General features: G+C 34.6%; 1 protein-coding gene across 2 annotated transcripts in view; it reads left to right on the top strand.

Moving 5' to 3' along the window:
- The first annotated feature begins 685 nt into the window (after nucleotides 1-685).
- LOC106078747 (uncharacterized) overlaps nucleotides 686-21338 on the top strand; it is a 36722-nt gene continuing 16069 nt past the window's right edge. The window contains exons 1-9 of one of the 2 annotated variants that reach the window (XM_056025899.1): nucleotides 686-845; nucleotides 4529-4818; nucleotides 5645-5773; nucleotides 6643-6768; nucleotides 6908-6993; nucleotides 8386-9167; nucleotides 9426-9573; nucleotides 10059-10288; nucleotides 11632-11803. In XM_056025899.1, the coding sequence (XP_055881874.1) occupies nucleotides 4546-4818; nucleotides 5645-5773; nucleotides 6643-6768; nucleotides 6908-6993; nucleotides 8386-9167; nucleotides 9426-9573; nucleotides 10059-10288; nucleotides 11632-11803 (1946 nt within the window). In that variant the 5' untranslated portion in view covers nucleotides 686-845; nucleotides 4529-4545. Of the gene's footprint in view, nucleotides 846-4528; nucleotides 4819-5644; nucleotides 5774-6642; nucleotides 6769-6880; nucleotides 6994-8385; nucleotides 9168-9425; nucleotides 9574-10058; nucleotides 10289-11631; nucleotides 11804-21338 lie in introns of both variants that reach the window. The other variant, XM_056025898.1, reaches the window with a different exon arrangement.

The raw sequence follows: 21338 nt of genomic DNA, 5'->3' as shown, positions 1-21338 counted from the left end.
AAATTGTACAAGTGCTCCTTCTTTCCTTTTTACTATTAGAGCATGGAATGGGTAGCCTAGAGTTAGCCAGGAAAACCAATGACTTCGTCATTGATTAACATAGCATGACCAGATTGATAGATAAGTTAAAAGTTCATAATGATTGTAAAATGATTCTATAGTTGTTTTTTTCCTAACCAAGAAGTGCTTATAAAAATAAATTTGTCTTTACTTTATACTTCAGAATAATTCATGTGTAAGTGTAGAGCTACTATGTAATTGTTCCAGTAGTTCTTCCTCTTCAAGCCTCGCAAAGCACAGTTTAGGAAACACTGATAGATCTTTATATATTATAGATCCGTAATTTATAATATAAATATAGATCAATAGGACTCTACAGCTGGTTAGAGGCTCGAAGTGATGATTTATTGAAAGAATATACATGGAAAAAAAAAGATCTTTTTTTTTTTAAATCTAGACGCCTTGAATTTCTTTTGTCCGACTGACAAATATTTTTTTTTAATCACTGGTTTATGCACATATAATATATAATATACTGTGGTGGCGACTGCTTCTTTTTATGCAAACAGTTGGTGTCAATCTTGAAATGTATAAGCCTAAAATACTCAAATCCAACCAAAAAAATCCAGCTTTGAAAACACTGATACTAATAAAAGTTATAACACTGGAGTATTATTCAAGGACATGCGCAGTAACTGATCTAGATGTAGACAAGTTATTCTAACTAATAGATCTATATTTATAGATCTAGATCTCTATATCTATATTGTAGATCTATCATCTAGAAGATAGGCATAGAGTCTACTAATAATCTAGATCTAGACTAGGTCTAATATGGTGTAACTGTAAGTAAAATATCACTAGTCTAATTTTTATTCCAGAGGACAAATAGTTACTCTAGACTAATTATGGCTAGATCTAGATGATAGATCTAGTAATCTAGATGATTATTCGTTTAATAAGTCGCTAGATGTATTTACTAGACTCTAGATCTATACTTAAGAATTTATGACTTAGATCTATAACTTATACTAGTTATACTAACTAGATTCTAGATCTACTAACTTATTAAAGTTATTAGATTTATAGGAGGCTATAGAAGTACTATTAGTATACTAAGTAAGACTAAGACTAAGTATACTTACTTAGACTTGCTAGATCTAATAGTTAAGAGTAAATAGTATAATAAGTTAACTTAGGATTTGTATCATTGTAGCCAGGCATATGTAGGTCAGGTAGTGAGGACAGTGAGGTAGATAGATCATAGTATTCATAGATAGAGATCTATTCTAAAGTATAATATTAATATGTATATTATTATATATAATATTATAAATTACAGTATTATTAGTATATACTAGATCTATGTCTATATTGACTAGATCTATAAATTATAGGAATAGGACTAATAAAACTAGATTTATTATCATTTATCTATTATCAGAGTATATATTAAATATATATTCATATATTCTATAAGTCTAGAATAGTCTAGATTCTAGATTTATATAGATTAATAGATTATTAATTTTATAGTATAATTTATAGATAATTATAGATCTAGATCTAATCATAATCTAATGAAAATGACAATGATAAATGATTCAGACTATAACTATAAATAACTATCATAATAGTATATAAACTAGATCTATATACATCTAGACTCTAGATCTATATATTGTATAGAATATAGATAGTATAGAAATATACATCTAGATCTAAATCTAGACTATAATCAATATTATTATTGTATTAAATATAGAGCTAGAGTCTAGATCTAGACCTCTATAAAATTATAATCAATATAGACTACTAGTCGACCGGTGGCGTAGCATACGCTGTTATTTTGCAGGGCCGGCCTTATGCCACTTGGCCTCAGTGGGCCCTGCATTTTTATAGGACCCGCGCTAATTCAGGGTGTATAAATTATTAAATTAAACCATTTTATAACATAACTTAAAACAGATTTCCTGCGCCCTCCTGTTGATTTACCAGGAGCTCCTGGAAATCTCCCAAAATTGCAAAAGATATGAAAAAGTCCTTAAAATATACTGAATATATAGATAAAAATTGACATTTTGGGGTGTCATTCAATATGGAAACGCCAATCCTATGCGCCATAAATAAAAACGGTATTATGCATTAGCCCTAATTGTGCAATCTGGTAAAAGAAGCTTTTCAGGCCTCAAACTAATGAAAAATTACTTGAGGTCAACAATTCTCAAAGATAGATTGAAACATTTGGTAATTCTAAAATTCTTGCTATGTAGGAAACAGAATTATTATTATAACACTGTATGACTTTGCTACATGCATAGGCTGCAATGCCCTAAGGCTGGCCCTGTTTCATGTTAAACTCAACTAATAGGACTAATTGATGATTTATTATAAATTACAGTATTATTAGTATATACTAGATCTATGTCTATATTGACTAGATCTATAAATTATAGGACTAATAAAACTAGATTTATTATCATTTATCTATTATCAGAGTATATATATTCTATAAGTCTAGAATAGTCTAGATTCTAGATTTATATAGATTAATAGATTATTAATTTTATAGTATAATTTATAGATAATTATAGATCTAGATCTAATCATAATCTAATGAAAATGACAATGATAAATGATTCAGACTATAACTATAAATAACTATCATAATAGTATATAAACTATATACATCTAGACTCTAGATCTATATATTGTATAGAATATAGATAGTATAGAAATATAGATCTAAATCTAGACTATAATCAATATTATTATTGTATTAAATATAGAGCTAGAGTCTAGATCTAGACCTCTATAAAATTATAATCAATATAGACTACTAGTCGACCGGTGGCGTAGCATACGCTGTTATTTTGCAGGGCCGGCCTTATGCCACTTGGCCTCAGTGGGCCCTGCACTTTCATAGGACCCGCGCTAATTCAGGGTGTATAAATTATTAAATTAAACCATTTTATAACATAACTTAAAACAGATTTCCTGCGCCCTCCTGTTGATTTACCAGGAGCTCCTGGAAATCTCCCGAAATTGCAAAAGATATGAAAAAGTCCTTAAAATATACTGAATATATAGATAAAAATTGACATTTTGGGGTGTCATTCAATATGGAAACGCCAATCCTATGCGCCATAAATAAAAACGGTATTATGCATTAGCCCTAATTGTGCAATCTGGTAAAAGAAGCTTCTCAGGCCTCAAACTAATGAAAAATTACTTGAGGTCAACAATTCTCAAAGATAGGTTGAAACATTTGGTAATTCTAAAATTCTTGCTATGTAGGAAACAGAATTATTATTATAACACTGTATGACTTTGCTACATGCATAGGCTGCAATGCCCTAAGGCTGGCCCTGTTTCATGTTAAACTCAACTAATAGGACTAATTGATGATTTTCCCTCAAGGATTAGAATGTATTGAGCAATTCATTTTATTAGACTTTTCTAAGATATTTGACAAAATTCACCACCAAAGCTTGCTTAGAAAATTAAAATATTTTGGTATAATTGGTCATATTTCAGTATAACTGGTCCATTAAAGCAATGGATTCAAGATTTCCTAATAGAGAGATGACAAACTGTAATAATAAATGGCTCCTAATCAACACCAATAACATTAAACTCAGGTGTACAGACTTGGGCCTTCTACTCTTTCTAATTGATCTACAAATTGCATTAGTTCAGGAACAAAAATTAGATTATTTGCATTAATGATTGCATAATATATAAAAAAATAGAACAATGCTAACAACACTTGTAAGATATTGAAATATTACAGAGAATTAGAAGAATTACAGAAATTTAGGTTTAGTAATTAAATTGGAGCATGTCAATTATTAAGAGTAGCAAAAGCTAAAACAATTAAAAACTACTTTTATCTTATTCACAGTAAACCAGTTACACAGACTAAAAACTCAAAATATCTAGATCTAGGTGTTATAATAAATTAACAATTATCATAGAATCCCCATATTGACATCATTATTGAAAAAAATCAAAACAAAGGTATAGAGTTTATTAAAAGAAATTTGTGTAAATCAAACAAGAACATAAAACTAAAATGTTAATTAATTAACCTTGGTTAGGCCAAATTTAGATTATGTGTCCTTTTTGGGGACCCCTAAACTCAAGAAAACATAAAGAAGGAAAAACTAAGGAATAGTGTGCTAATCTATTCCCAATTAGCTAGGAATCAAATACTTATTCTCAGCCTCTTCAAGCTTGGAATTCTATGATGACAGTCCTAATCAGATGCTGTACAGCATCTATATATTTAATTTTTTAAACTACCTTTTGTCATTAGTTTATTTAAACTTCAGTGTAAATACATATAAGAAGGTTATTGGTGAAACAATGAATGATTGGAAAAGAAAATACATTAGAAACTTTAATACCATTGTCTAAACATTTGGTGTAATGGGCCTGTTAGACTGTCATTGATTAGAAAGTATTAAACGTTTGTAGCACAAAAGTAATATATGTTGTATTTATATATTTTGATGATATGAACCAGAAAGTGAAGAGCTCTCTATGGATCTGAGAAGTATGTCTGTCACCGATATTAAAGTCACAATGAATGATGATGTCTCCAAAGTACACAACAATCAGGACACTGGCTCACATAATGGACTCTGGCCTGTACCACCTTGTCTCAAAATATCCTGTGATGAAAACAGCTGCCTCTGGCATCGCTGCATACTGAAAATCCCACAACATGTTATCTGGCATGCTGAAGTACGGAAAATCACTTTGGACAAAAGATCAGGCGAATCATTTGGCTTCACACCCAAAGCTAAACAACATGTGAGTCTAGTTAACATTATTGTGTAGCTGCAAATCTATCACGAATCATACAGTATATGATTTCATTTTCTATTTTTAATAGCATTTAACAGTTAAACTAGAGTCAGTTTTGTGCATTAAAAATGTGTCCTATTGATGAACAAGTAATGACAATAAGTTATACCAGGCTAATAGAAAGTCTAGTTGTACCTAGTTGTGATGATTCACATGCTTATTGTATAATTGGTCGAAAAAAATATAACCCAATGCACTATTTAAAGTCATTATCCATCAATTAAATGGCCTAAATTGTGCCGATGTGCCTCAAATCAAAAATCAATCAGCCTAATAGAACTTGTCCCCCTTACCCAATAGAACTAAGCAGTTGGCAGCTTCATGTTCCAAATAATTTGTACTAAAATCTACATACACAGTCTGATTTAATTGTGGCTTTCAAAAAAACTATTCATAACTTCTATTAAGACCAAAATAAAGACACAAAAACAGCGTATAGACTTTCAAGGACTTTAAAATAAGTTGAATTAGACCAATTAAAACTTAAAATTTAGTAATAATTCAGCTCTTTGCATACCTAGTAAATATAGAAATTTGTATTTGTTACATATTTTTCTCATTTCTTTCTACAATTGGTTAAATAAAATAGATTGAATTGAGTTTGAATTATAGAAATAACAGAAAATTTGACTTGAATTAGTCTAAGTCACAACTTGACCTTGAGACAGGTTGATTTAGTGCCAGTATTGGTTAGGATTAGTTACTTGACTTTAAGATAAAAGCATAAGCCAAGAAGTTGACCAAGCTCAAGTAATCTGTTTGATTTCTTCAGACTGAGGGCAAAGATTTTTATTATCTTGTGAAAACTGTTGACCAGAATGGACTTGCTGCCCAGTGTGGCCTAAGGACTGGAGACCTGATACTATCTGTCAATCAGATACCCATTCAGTCACAAAACAAGGTAAACATTTTATATGTCATTGGTTAATATGCATGACTAAATGCATGATGCGTAGGACGTAATCATCTTTTTTGAAGTAACGTCTGTATTATATAAGATAAGAAGATTATATAAGATATGTATGTATGTGTATATACACATGGTCATATTGATGCTTGTGAATTGGGTTCACTGGTGACTAGTTAATGAGGTTGATGAATACATTTACAACTGTTTATACATTTACTTTAACAAATAACAAGTGTTTAGTACTAGGCATGGTGGTTAAGTACGATAATGCCGAAACTCTTTCCTCGTTGTTGAGAGGAGAGAATGTATCAAACCTATCAAAGACGTGGGAGGCTAAGCAACTGTTTGTATTAATAAATCATTGACTTTCTGCTAGAAAGATAAACCAGTAGAATCTTGTGCCCTTTGTTAGTAAAAAGAAACAAATGTAGAGCTTGATGCAAATGTTGATGACTAATTGCTCATTAATAGAAAATCATATTTATAGAAGTAAATGTTAAAATTCCTCACTGGAACAGATGTTGCATGGAAAATGTTAAAATCATTTTTTAGAAGTGCTTTAATAGTTTTCATTGTATGGAAGGAAAGAAATTCTTCACTATTGTCATTAATAATAAATCCTCTCTTCCAAATTATGAATGTATTAAACATTTTGAAAACAATCAATGACTCAGGAGTTATTAAATTAACAATGAATATTTGAAAATAAGCAAAATAGAATAGACCTAAAAGAATACTTAAAATGTGACTTTAATCTTTTTTTTTTTTTTTTTCATATGACTATACATTTATGGAACAAGCAAGGCCTGTATTTCTTTTTTTTTTTTTTTTTTTTTTTTTTTTTTTTTTTTTGTATTCAGTTGTCAGAAATCAGCTTTAAAAAAATGAACTCAGTCAAGTTGCAAATACAGCGCCCGTATGCCTTGTCTCAAACTGCCAACAAATATATTGCTCAACTTTCCAAATCTATGGAGTTGAATGTAGATGTGAGTTTAAACAGTAGTAATAATTTAGCTCATTGCATATTCTAGTCTATAGAACATTTGTATAACAATATATATATATATCACATGATGCATTTGTTACATATTTTTCTAGTTTCTTGAATTCCCTGGTATTCAACAGCCAAGATCACCAGAAAGTCCCTCTACTCTATTTTGGCATGCACCCTCTGATTATGAAAACATACCATTGCCACCTGTAGTGCCTCGGTAAGTTGTGATCAATACATTTCATAATTTTTTTAAATGTCTCACATTAATCACTAGATACCAATTTTTATTTTGTCATGTATAGATATACTGGCCTGACTTGAATACTTATACACATCTGATTGTCTGGCAATTTTTTAAATATATTTTTTTATTCATTATGCACAAGCAAAAATTTTAACTTTTCACTGTTGTGTGGAAATAAAACAAAATAAGTAATCTAATGTTATATCTAGAGGCTCAATACTATTTACTGTAATATTCCTGATACTTTTTGAAAACTTTTGCTGTAATGCTCAATATGTCAGAAAGATGAAAAAAGAGGTTGATTTTTGTTTTTGAACAAATATTTTACAACCCTCTACAACCCGATTTTAGTTTTGGACATGTTTTGGAAATGTGTGTTCAATTTTAGAATGGTTCTGATGGTTCTCATTTAAAGTTTTTTACTCTGAGCTTTTTGTTACTGTCAGATATGAGTTAGTAGTAGATAAAGATTTTTTCCAATACTCGAATCATATCCAGATCATACTGGTGTAACCTAGCAAACATGTCAACCAAAGAACCTAAATGAAAGGGTGTAGAATAAAACTCACTTAATCATGAGTATTACTGTAAATAAAAAAAAAAAGAAATAACCAATAAACAATACACTGCTTTCTATCACTTGTTTACACTTTCTTGTTGAAGTCAACACAATTGGTGGAAACCACTTCTGTCTTTCCCAAAAATCTATTCTTGTACACTGTTCTATTGCGTGCATTCTTGTTTGAGATTCCTATGTTACAACAAGAAATTTAAAAAGAGGTGCTTATTTTAAAAAGTGAATCGGTTAATATCAGTATTTAGTTATTTCAACAATTGAACTTTTATTGCATTTAAATACTGCACTTGAAGAAGTCAAAATTTGTGTTTAGATCATCCATTTTTATTTAAATCTATTGAAATTTGATTTATCGATTTATTGACTAGTTCCACCATATTCTTTTCCTGTATATACGACACATCTAAGTGGGAATAGATATGCCACACATACTGTAATGCTCCCATTGAGAAGTCATTGGTCAGCCATGGCTTTATTGTTGGGACATTTATTAATGGCAAGGGTTTAAACTGCTGGTCTTCATATATTTGGTCTCTATATTTACCTATAGTTCTCTTTTGATAGTTAAAATTGTATGCCCTACCATTTTGTCTTATGATAGTCCATCATTCTCAGAATTCACCATTTTCCTCCTTGATGTAACTTTGTGCTAGTCATTGCAGCTCTGTCCCAGTACATATAGATTATGAGGATTGTCCTAGCTTATAGTTCACTTAATCATGTAGAGTACAAGAAAGATCATTATTCACAAAATGATTTGAAGTAACTTTTGACTTTGTTTTTTACAGACGAGTTCCAAGAATTAATATCCATAAACTTCCTCAAGTCCGAATGTTTGTTATTGGTCATGCCATGAAAGAGTTTGTCCATCATATGTTTGGTCTTGATTTGCCTGCTGAGTCAAAGCCCTGCTGTCTTCATTTATCAATGAAACGATTTCGAGATGGATTTGTGACTTGTGGAAACATTGAGTCTTTCTCCTATTTGATGACTGAGGGTTCTGAAGAGTGTATCAACATAGAGCTGTTTTGTGTTCCTGAAGACAGTTTCTTTCATCTTTGTTGTAGCTGGATGTTTACACCTCTCTCAGTGTTTGTTCTAACATTTGACACCAACCGCCTGTCACAGTGCAGCAATGTTGAACTTGTAAGACTGAAGAGCTTGGTCCAGACAGTTAAAGCTAATACTTCTTGGGAAAATAAAAATGTATATGTGTATGGTCTTTCTCAAGGTTCTGAGATCATAAGAAAGGAAGAGATCCAAACACTGTTCTATACATTGCCAGATAAATACTTGCCCTTGCCTGTAGTTCTTTCGACAGCTAGCGACAATTATAAAGCTATTTTACAGGCCAGAACAGAGCTTTACCAAGTACTATCTCAAGTAACTAAACAACAGAATGTTACCACTTCAACAATCCTGGCATTGGATCTGTTATTATCTTTCGAGTCACTTACAATAACCTTGGACCAGCTGGTAAAACTACTGGAAGATCGAGATCAAGAAATGTCCAAACATAAGCTGCAGACACTGCAAGACCTGACCGACACAGGGAATCTAATTGTGACAGGTAGGAAATGGTAGAGACTGTTTATGTTCATGACATTTGTTGACACTCTCTGTAGTAACATTCTTTCTCAACATAATATCTCTAGAGGTTTCTTTAAAATTTTTTGTAAATATACGAATTTATGGTTCATTTCAATTTCAGTCATTGTTCAGCTGTAAAGAAAAGAATATTGTTTTATTTTATGATTACATAAAATTCAAAAAGTTTTTTTATATTATGGTTTCACATTTTACAACTCTAGTTAACTGATTGTTCTAGGTGGCAATAATTGTGGAGTAGAGTACATTCTTCCTGTCAAATTGTTTACAAGTTTATCAAATTTGGCTAAATGTATGGAGACATATCGTACATCAATGGCTGATCAAAATATGAACTGGAAGTTATGTATTACTGGAATGGCCACAAGGTAAAGTTTTAATTTTTAATTTACTTGTTATTCAGAGATTGTTGTACCAATCAAAAAGTGAAACACAATTTTGAAAGTGCATATTGATGAAGTAGTTGTTAGGAAGCTGAGATTGTTAAGCTTTATTGAGATTACTAAGCTATATATATAAACAAAATATTGCTAATTGTATACCGCAGACTTAATGTCCTCATCTAGATGTTCAAGGTTCACATTCAGTTTCGTTTAGAAGGTTGTCATTCTCCAATTAGGATCTGATTCTGAACACACTTTTAAGCTGGATGAATTCAAAAGACATCTTAAAATCTGGATTAAAAAACAACAACATCATTATTGTTTCTATTTTACATGATTTGTATGTTCGTTCAGAATTGAGAATTGTAGCTGTATGTTTAAGAAATCAAATTTTAACCACTTCCCATAATACTATTAGAGGTGTAAGAATTCGATTGTTAAAATTTTAAATGAAGCTCATATTTTTGTAGGTCGGATCTAATGGATATAGCAGCACAGTGCACCGACGACAGTCACAAATTTGTTGCCTGCATGGAATTTTTAAGGTTGATCATACCCATGAAACCGTGCGGATCTTCACCTACAAGTGACTCTGGATTTAATGATGAGATGCAGAACTTATTGTTTCCTTTGTTTCTGGAAGATATTCCATTTGTGCCTCCCGATGCTTATAGCAAATATTTTACACTGGAAGCTTCAGGTAAATTTTAGTTGAAGATAATTTAATTGCATTTAGTCACATTTTTAAACTGAAGACGCATGCATCATTATTGTCCAGAAATATTTCCCTCTTCACACTTTCTCATATTAATCGCACGGATTTGTTGTTGTTGGTCTAGATCAGTGATTCCCAAAGTGGTCTATACAGACCCCAAGGGGTCTACAAAGACTTCCAAGGGGTCTACGAAAGTTTAAAAAGGAAATTGGGGGTCTATGAGATGTGCATGGGGGTCTACAATGAAGAATCTTAATTCAGCATGTCGTGACTTTAATTTTGATGGTGAGCTTGCAAACCTTTAAAAATAAACAGTTTTCAATGTGTTTAGTGATTGTATGCTATACGTATTAACTGTTATATAATGGGTTTAAATTTGAATTTTGCTAATAAATTTATTTTAAAAAAAATTAATTCAACTTAAAATGTAGTTTTAAATTACCTTTTCACTCCTCATATCACTGGTTAGAAGTTATGTTACACAAAATGTGTAATTTGAAATTGATGAACTTTCAAAAATTCAATATAACTTAAGTAAGGAGACTACGGAAAACCAGAAAATATGGCAAGGGGTCTACGAGACAAAAAAGTTTGGGAACCACTGGTCTAGATTTATTACAAATTTAATGACATGACTGATTCAAACTAATTGATACAATAGCACTTCATATAAATATAAATGTTTTTCTTGTTGTTATTTCAAATGCAAATGGCTAAAAATATTGCTTTCAGCATTAGTTTTTCGCAAAATACACATTACCAACATATGAGATTCCTTTTTGTAGAAAAATCTAGTTCATTAGTAGTTTGACCTAGAAAGAAATTGAAAACAACTGATATATAAAGCAAACTGTAATGTGTTAGTATGCATGGCGAAATATGTAGATGACAGCATGGACTGCATAGCCACAGGAAATCTTCATTCCTCATATCTTTCAATTCAAAGAAGAGACCCCCAATAGAAAGAAAACTATATGGAGAGCTCCTTGATTTGGAAACCACTGCGCAGTTCATCTCATGTATTGGTCTAGTCATATGAACACTCCAACATAACAATGAGAACGATGAAGAAGAAAAAGAAGAAAGAAGAGACTTATATATAAATCGAGGCAGTTTTATCAATCATTTGGAAGCTTATATCTTAGCAAAGACCGTATAGTGTATTTAACCACTGCCCAAGCTATAACCTCAAATAAAAAAAAAAGGTTAGATTTCAAACCAGGATTTGCAGTCATTGATTTCTTTTCAGAGTATTTGTATTATGTGTGTCTGTGTTAATTAGGCCAAAGTGATGCAATATTTAGCGACTATTTGCATTTTTGTTCCAGAGGATTTATCAGTACCTTTCTTCTATGACTTGATCAGCACACTGAGTCAAAGTCAAGACTGTCATACATTTACTATGGTCAGTCAGATGACTGCACACTTTGATATAAATGGATTGGAGTTTTATTTGAACTTTATAAAGCCAGACAGACAGTTGGTTGTTTATAGACCAAGGTAAGAGACACACACACACACACTAGTTTAAAGTATACATTAATTTCCTTTCTATAATACACAAAAAAAAAAACCATTTTCAGTGAGGTCTATAGTTATATTAATACTCAGTTTGAACTCTAATTAGACACTACTGTTAGTTCATTTGTGCAGGCTGGGTTTTTCCTCAGGCTTTTTTTTTTATATATATATATAATCCTCCCCATTGGAAGATTTCGGTCTTGGCAATTTGCTCCAATACTGAGGTAAAAAAAAAAAATTCTGGGTCTAAAAACTGTAACTGGAGTATCCATGGGACAAGGTGGGGTTGGCCAATGGTCCATTCTCCGCCCTCCACAGAGGTCTCCAAATGAAACTATTTTGCAGTAGAAAGCTTAAGGTCGACTTGTGCCCTGGGTATGCCCCTGTGGAATCGTCACATCCTGGATCCAGGCCCCTTCATGCTATCACATTCACCAGTTCCAGAAAATAAATGTCATGATGGGTTTTGTATCCAGTAGTGGTAGAGTGTAGTGAGACATAGACCTCTTTATGGAGCAGTGCAGTCCAGACCTCCGTCAAAAAGCACATAGAGAGGGGAAGGTCCACTATTATTTGCTTAGTGAAATGCAAGTGGAAAGGCAGTGGGGTTATTTATTACTCTTGGTCATTTCCAAACCCTGATACCCCGCCACAAAGTGGAAGTTTGGAGTCAGAGTTTTCCTTCTCCTAGATGGGTTGCGTTATTCAGGCTGACATGTCCCATCAACACGAAGCTAAACTGGTTTTGAGGCTAAACTGGTTTTGAAGCTAAACTGGTTTTGAAGCTAAACTGGTTTTGAAGCTAAACTGGTTTTGAGGCTAAACTGGTTTTGAAGCTAAACTGGTTTTGAAGCTAAACTGGTTTTGAAGCTAAACTGGTTTTGAAGCTAAACTGGTTTTGAGGCTAAACTGGTTTTGAGGCTAAACTGGTTTTGAAGCTAAACTGGTTTTGAAGCTAAGCTGGTTTTGAAGCTAAACTGGTTTTGAGGCGCCAGTGTTCCGCCTTTCATCCCTTCTCCTGTCAGTTTGTAAGAACTGGTTCCGCTGGATTTTTGGGAAAATCACAGGTGAAGGCCAGGAGCTGGATTTGACTGTCAGAGGCATTTAGAGACGCAAGCCTTGGAAGCATTTTTGGAAAGTGGGAGCTTATCCCCACTTTCACCCCCCGGCATTGACAGTCCATTGGAATTCCACACAACTCCCCCTTTGTAGACACCGTAAACCATATTCTCTTTGAATGCCCCTTCCTAATCCACCTTAGGCAGATCCTACTTCCACTACAGCCCAACATAACCAACACCCTGTATGGCAGTGCTTAACAGCTGAAGAAGGCAGCACACTATTTTTCCTTGGCACAGTCTGCAAAAGAGCTGATTCAGCTCAGCAGCAATAAAGCTAGCTAGAAGAAGTTTATTTGTGGAAAATATTTGGACAAACACTAATGGACCTCATTCACCAATCGTAAACAAACAACATTTAACACCAACATTTAACACGTGGTGCTCTCTCTATCTCTTCTATATAATTTACGATCTCATGTTTAATTCATGATGGTTGTCACGTGACAGTTTTTCCCGTTGTTTTATCAATAAGATCACGTGACTAAATGTTGTTTGTTTACAATGGACCTCATTCACCAATAAAACGATTGGTGAATGAGGTCCATTGGTGAATGAGGTCCATTATGAGTCACACTCCGTATGTGTCAACTATCAATAGGAAAGTTTCTTGCTGCCTGCCCCAAGCTCCTTCCTAGAAGTGAATGTGCTATTGCTTAAACAGTCTTAGAGGACACACAGTTTTCTACCCCCCCACCCCCTTTCCGGTAGCATGGGCGCCCTGATCGTGGAGTGTATTAGTGATAGAAGTCAACTTTTTTCTAACAACTATTTTCATTCAGTCGCTGGCACATTGGATTGTGCATAGCACAACAATCTTTATGAGGTCAGCAAATAAAATATTGAATAACAAAATTTCTATTACAAGGAATGATGGAGTCATTTATATTTGTTTATGGTTGACTGACCAAATAGCGTGGAAATTTCCGAAAAAATAGCGCGGTCTGTGTGTATAATGGTATACGTGTGCTGCACAAGTGTGTTATACTCTTAGTCAGGTCTAAACCAACGTCAAATCGAGCTTGCGGGTTCAAAGGTTAAGAGTTTAACGTAACCCATTTTCATTACACTACGGCCAAGAAATAACAGAAGAAGGTCACCGGTACAGACAAGATAAACAGAATGGACCTCATTCCCCAATCGTAAACAAACAACATTTAGCCACGTGGTGCCCTATCTCTTCTGTATAATTTACGATCTCATGTTTAATTCAGGATGGTTGTCACGCGACAGTTTTTTTTTCGTTGTTTTATCAATAAGATCACGTGACTAAATGATGTTTGTTTACGGTTGGTGAATGAGGTCCATTCTGATGTATCCATATCTTGGGAGTTGTCTAGAGGAACGTTGGTGAGGCAGATTAAAAATGTCAAACATAGTGATAGCACCATACCACCACTAATACCACAACACAATCACAGTCCAAGAGGTGAGAAGCAAAGTGTTTTAATTCCTGAACGCTCTATGAGTCTGACATCTTTTGAGAAGACACAGCGTCATGCAGTGTAGCAGCAACTTGAGGTCTGCAGCAGCAACTTGAGGTCTGCAACAGCAACGATGATGCCAGCATTGGCTTCACACTGGAGTGCTGTGGCGGTATGGTAACTTTGAAACAAGTCCATTATGGAATCGGAGCGTTTATGCCTCCCCTTTATCCCGTTGACTGTTAAAAAAACGATTTCTCTTGACAGACAGGCGTGGATCGGGAGCTCTTCACCCCAAGTCCTGTCTGAACATTCCATAATGCCAGCGATCATTACAACGATTGGGTCGTGTCTTATGCGTAACGTCCTCCGGAACATCCCGCTCGCTACAAGCGGCCAAAGACCGCCTTTACTACGGGGAATGTCTTCATATTCCGCCACTCCAATGCTTTTTTTATGCCCCCCCCCCCTTGTAGAACAGAGTGGCGGACTGGGAAAGCAGGCCTCTCTTTCATCCTCACCTCCATCCCCACCTCGGCAAAAATAAATAAATAAAAGCTCACCGAGGTAACCTGATTAAAAAAAAAAGGGGGGGGGGGCAGGTTCGTTACCCGTTGTTTGACTATTTGCTATCTATAAGCGTCACGTTGTAAGCCATGGGAGTTGGAACCCTCAAAGTTCACGTAAACTAAATCCTTCCACTCTTTCCAGTCAACAGCTGTCTCAAGAGATAGACCAGTCCTTTCTTTCAGGTTGTCCTGCCAGCTTTTCTTTGGACACTTTTTTTTTTTGGTTTTCCCTCCACTGTACCTTGAAGGTTGACTTTTGAAAGTGAGTCCTATGTCTTTCCAGAGGACCGAACCAGCTCTTTGCTCTGTGAATATTGCTGAGTGTTGAGACTCGGGCGTTGGTTTGTAGCTCTAAACAGGTAGTTCAACTAAGCCGATGTAGGTGTATTCAATTCTTCATGTAGAACTTACAATAAACACGGATAAGCTTCTTTTTTAAAACAAAATTGTATATCCCTTGTACTCATGGAAGGTAGACATGTGTATAAATACAAGTGAAATAATTAGATCAAGTTATCTTTCTCATCTGTCCCTTCACCTAGTGATGTTTGGGACAGTTCGCGTAATCAAATCCCTCCATTTTTCCTTGTCTGCAGTAGAGCTCAGTAAAAATGCATGTCGTCTGCCCTTCAACTTCCACGCCTTGTATTTATGAACTTAATTTACGACAGATCACCTCCTATTAATTTACGACAGATCACCTCCTATTAATTTACGACAGATCACCTCCTATTAATTTACGACAGATCACCTCCTATTAATTTACGACAGATCACCTCCTATTAATTTACGACAGATCACCTCCTATTAATTTACGACAGATCACCTCCTATTAATTTACGACAGATCACCTCCTATTAATTTACGACAGATCACCTCCTATTAATTTACGACAGATCACCTCCTATTAATTTACGACAGATCACCTCCTAGTTTTATCAGAAACTCTCACACACTCTACATTACACCCCTGAGTATATTGCAGCGGTTCTCAACCTTTTTAGCTCCGCCACCCCTTAATACAATTTTTCACTAGGTGGCGACCCCTAACTATAAAAAAAAAATGTGTCATCGGTCTAGACCAGCGGTTCTCAACCTTTTACAATCCCCCACTTAGCCGCGACCCCCCCCCCCCCCCGCACACAGCATTAGAAGAATAGACAATAACTATCCATTTTTTCAATGGTCTTTGGCGACCCCTGGCAAATCGTCAAAATCGACTCCCAAGGGGGTCGCGACCCACAGGTTGAGAACCCCTGGTCTAGACTCGAGTCTGGGTAAATGTGATTTAGCAAATGTTATAAACTGGTGATCAAAAATGTATAGAACTAAAAACCTTGATGTGAATTAAATTGTTAGAAACATATCATATTTATTGAGTGTAAAATAAATGAGTGCTTACATTTTAAAAAAAAGCAGATTTTATTATTTGTATGTATTTACTTTTCATTGCGTGTTCATTACATTCACGTTACATACTTGTTTTACAATGTAAAAAGTATTACTTATCATGGACAACGTGGCCACAGTGTTTTCTAACACGCCAAAGTTAGTGCGAAGGTTGAGCTGGGTTTTATTTTGACATCAAGTTTATTTATGTATTTAGACTTGATAACTAACAGGTAGAAAAAAAAAACATGTTTCACAAAGATGCAGTGTTTGGAAATAGAAGAGGAAGTCTCGACAAAATCTCATGTACAACAGAATGACTACAAACAGTTGATCCATAAATGTGTAACTGACATTGAAGAGAAATACATACATGCATTGCTATTGACGTTGCTAACATATGTCGATGAATCATGCAATGAGTTAAAATGGATTCTTATTATGGTAAATCATTCTGTACCAAACATTGACATCCAGACCGACATCCAAGCATACTTACAGCACCATATGTCCAGACACCACAAATATTTTTCCATGAGGTCTTTTACTTTTTCAAATTTAACTAACTTTGTCGGTTACATCACGCGCTGTAGAGGCTGTTTAAAATCGTCATTATGTATATATCTTAAGTATACCGGAACTAGTAATTGTCAGCAATTCGCCTGTGGATTCATCAAGCTGGATGCTGAATATTTTAAAAGAAGCAGACATCATTTCTTTAACATCAGAAGACTTGTCAACTAATCTGTTGTGAACAGTGTCATTAGGTGTGAAAATTGCACTAAATTTATTAATCAATTTGGCTCCAGTCATAATGAGCAATGTCTTTGGCCACCGACAATAACTCCTTGGTAATAGTGTGAGGTTTCAGAACTCTGGCGATTCTGAGAGCCACCAAAAATAAGAAGCTTCAAAGGCTGATATGTTTTAATTATGGTACTTGCCATCTGAGTCAAGTCTGAGTTTCATCAGGGTACAAAACTTAACTACTGGATGTCGTTATCGGCAAAGCTCGAACTTTGTTCGACCTCTATACATACGGCAGAGAGAACTTCATTACAAATGTCGCATCGGGGTCTCTGAATTCCTGCTTGAACTATTGAAGTAAAACTCTACCGAAAAAAAAGAAAATCGTCATTCTCTTTTCTTTGATTAACTTTTCTTTGTTCGAAGTGCGTATTCATGAGTTGTTCCATAATGAATTTATTTCCATTGGCTGTAATATGATAAGCATATTCTTGAGGTGATTAGATAGATATTCGCCAAGAAGACTGTAATATGATAAGCATATTCTTGAGGTGATTAGATATTCGCTGAAGAAATGTTTGATCCCGCAACGGTGTTTCGATGCACTGTTGGGCAGTCAATTCATTTGTTGCAAAATGTACTCTGCAACAACGGAGATGTGGTCTGCAGCATCTAGTTGTGAAGGACAAATATACAATAACAATGAAGAACCAATAAAAAAAAAAACATGTATACTTTCAAACAAGGAGGATACATTCACTAAAAGTGCCCCCCTGGATCCTCTGGCAGTATGTCCTTGTTTATATTTGTCACCCCCACTTTTTTTTTAAATTGAAGCTTGACGATCGTTTCATAATTTGTTTGGTAAAAATGTAATTTCAGTAATGTCCCATTTAAGTGTCGATTGACACTTATGTAAATATATATCCACTATGGTACAAATATGCTTGTTACAACACATTAGAAAAAAAAATCCGATTAAAAAATTGCAAAATAAGAAAAAAAAAAAATTTTCGATGGTCGTAGGAGACCCCTGGCTAATGGTCATTCGACCCCCAAAGTGGTCGCGACTCACAGGTTGAGAACCCCTGGTATTTTTTTTATCGGATTTGGAGAACAAAATTTTGTTACCGGCTGCATACTTTAGTTCATCAACATGGCCCCTCTTTTTTTCTCCTAAACGTGAGATCTTAAATGGTTTGCTATAAAAAAAAAAAAAAACATTTAGAAGTCTCCCCACTTTAATATGGGCTTGAATGGATATACTTGGCCTGATTTGTCAGTCGACAAAGACTTACAGTGAAGATACCGTTTTACAATGGATATACCTAAATAGCAAACTTTCAATGCCCACATACGTAGAACTAGATCTTTTAACGTTCAACCATGAGTGAAAGGGCCTGCTAGTTTTCATAGATTTTTTTTTGTTCAGTCTGTTTTTGAAAATAGTTTTAGTTCTGCCAAATCTTTTTTTTTTTTTTTTAAATATTACGTGCTTCTGTAATAAGTTCAATCTTGGTTTAAATAAGTATTTAAAAAACAACAACAACACCACGAAATGACGAGATGACCTTTGACACGCAGGCTAATAATACACGTCATCAGCATATTCTTAGAATTCATTGACTTCACTGAAAAAGTCTTGCGAGCTAAGATGTGTATGTGTGTGTGTGTGTACTTTGTTGGGGCTGTCCTTGTTGAGGCGTGTAGTGTTGGGAAAATCTCACAGTTCTCTCTATTCGTTTCTCTCTATTCGTTTCTCTCTCTTCCTATCTTTTTCTATTTGCTTTCCTTGCTTTTTTTTTTTTTTTAAACCTTTAACTAATTCTTCTATCTCTGTCTCTCTAGTCTAGTTCTATTCCCATTTACACTCTCTTTGCTCTCAAAGTTAGCCCCGCCTCCTTTTTTTTTTGGGGGGGGGGGGGGGGCGGGTGGTGATGTGTCACATTTCAGCCTGACGCCTCCCTCTCTTTCTCTAACACACACTCGTCTCGCAGACGACATCCACAATCGCTCACTTGATGGCATAATAATGTAATGTAGGTCACTGGTGAATATATTCCGTCCGTCCCATTGATCCTAGTCCTGCTATGGAGCTACTCGTTGATATGTACACACACACACAGTTCTAGATGTAACTTTTCTAGCTTAGGGTTACATTCAAAACGTCAGTGTGTGTAACATTGGTTTAGCCACTTGTGATATTTTCTTGGTAAGTCAGTTTGAAAGGTGTTGCTGTGATTGTTTTGTTTTATTCAGTATCGAATCTCTTGGATTAAACACAGTTGATTATGTAGTGGTATTTCATTCAATACTAGAATATGCATCCTCTGTTTGGGACCCCTCAACTCAAGAAAACATTAAGAAACTGGAACAGACACAAAATAGAGCAGTGCGATTCATAACAAACGAATATTCACATTTGACTAAAGTAACACCTTTAGTAAAATCACTAAATTTAGAAAGCCTTCAGGACAGAAGGCTCAAAAGTAAAGTAGCAATCATACATAATACACTGAACCATAATCTTCAAATACAAAAACAAAATTTAATAAAATACTCTGAAAGACACAAAGATAAAGGCACATTCCTCGTTCCATATGCTAGGACAAATTTGTACAAACACTCCTTCTTCCCTAGTGCTAATAGAGCATGGAATGGGTTGCCTGAGCTAGCCAGGAAAACCAGTGACTTGGCAGAATTTAACTCATTGGTTAATATGCATGAATAAATGCATGACGCGTAGGACGTAATCATCTTCTTTTTTGAAGTAACCTCTGTATTATATAAGATAAGATTAGCCCTGTGTTTCTGAAACTTATACTGCTGGCGCCCCCCCCCCTCCCCATTGCGTTAAAAACATGTGTCCCCTCCCCACTTGCTCCTAGAGGAGCACAACAAGGTGAGATTCGGTAAGGTTTTAAGAATGTAATAAAACGAAAAGATACTTTAAATTACAACAAAAATTGTCCCGTTTTATTCTGCAATATTTACACTTGTTTAGAATCCATATAAGTTTGGATAAGTAATGGATGTTTGTGTTCGATAAATTTTTTTTCTTTTTCGAAAATAATTTCGTAGATAATTGTTTTGATTACTATTAATACTAAAAAGTTCCTTTCTGGAGATAATATTGTATATACAGTAGTTTCTCTCTCCCAAGAGGGTCTGGGAGTGGGCTCATCTTCCCACTTTTTAGGTGCTTGCTAGGACGTTTTATCGGATTCGCAACCTCAACACTGCAATTTGCAAAAAAAAAAAAAAAACACGGAAAAAAAAGCGCAAGCTTTCTTTCAAATCTTTGCATTTCGGCCTTTGCAAGCTTTCTTTCAAATCTTTGCATTTCGGCCTTTGCAAGCTTTCTTTCAAATCTTTGCATTTCGGCCTTTGCAAGCTTTCTTTCAAATCTTTGTATTTCGGCCTTTGCAAGCTTTCTTTCAAATCTTTGTATTTCGGCCTTTGCAAGCTTTCTTTCAAATCTTTGTATTTCGGCCTTTGCAAGCTTTCTTTCAAATCTTTGTATTTCGGCCTTTGCAAGCTTTCTTTCAAATCTTTGTATTTCGGCCTTTGCAAGCTTTCTTTCAAATCTTTGTATTTCGGCCTTTGCAAGCTTTCTTTCAAATCTTTGTATTTCGGCCTTTGCAAGCTTTCTTTCAAATCTTTGTATTTCGGCCTTTGCAAGCTTTCTTTCAAATCTTTGTATTTCGGCCTTTGCAAGCTTTCTTTCAAATCTTTGTATTTCGGCCTTTGCAAGCTTTCTTTCAAATCTTTGTATTTCGGCCTTTGCAAGCTTTCTTTCAAATCTTTGTATTTCGGCCTTTGCAAGCTTTCTTTCAAATCTTTGTATTTCGGCCTTTGCAAGCTTTCTTTCAAATCTTTGTATTTCGGCCTTTGCAAGCTTTCTTTCAAATCTTTGTATTTCGGCCTTTCCCCTCCGAAATCTATATAGAAAGCATAAATAAAAATTCCAAATTTTTAAAGCGAATTGTTTCTTTTCCCCTAAGTCAACTAATTCTTAATTTGCTTTAAGTCATTTCCACTTCCTTTAAGAGCATCAAAAATATTGTGGAGAAACAAGCCCTTTTACGTTTAAAGTGCCTTTTAAGTATGAAACATTTCAACATAACATATATACACGGCAACGTTATATGCAGATACCAAACTTTACTAGCTGACTTCCTCTCTTCTTGTTTACATACTCGTCACTTCCCCTAAGTCCCCTAACTCTCCGATACCCAACAAGTGTCAAGTGTCCCATGGACAGTAT

This window comes from Biomphalaria glabrata, chromosome 4 (assembly GCF_947242115.1).
Source record: "Biomphalaria glabrata chromosome 4, xgBioGlab47.1, whole genome shotgun sequence".
NCBI lineage: Eukaryota > Metazoa > Mollusca > Gastropoda > Planorbidae > Biomphalaria > Biomphalaria glabrata.
This window is presented reverse-complemented; position numbering and strand designations above follow the sequence as displayed.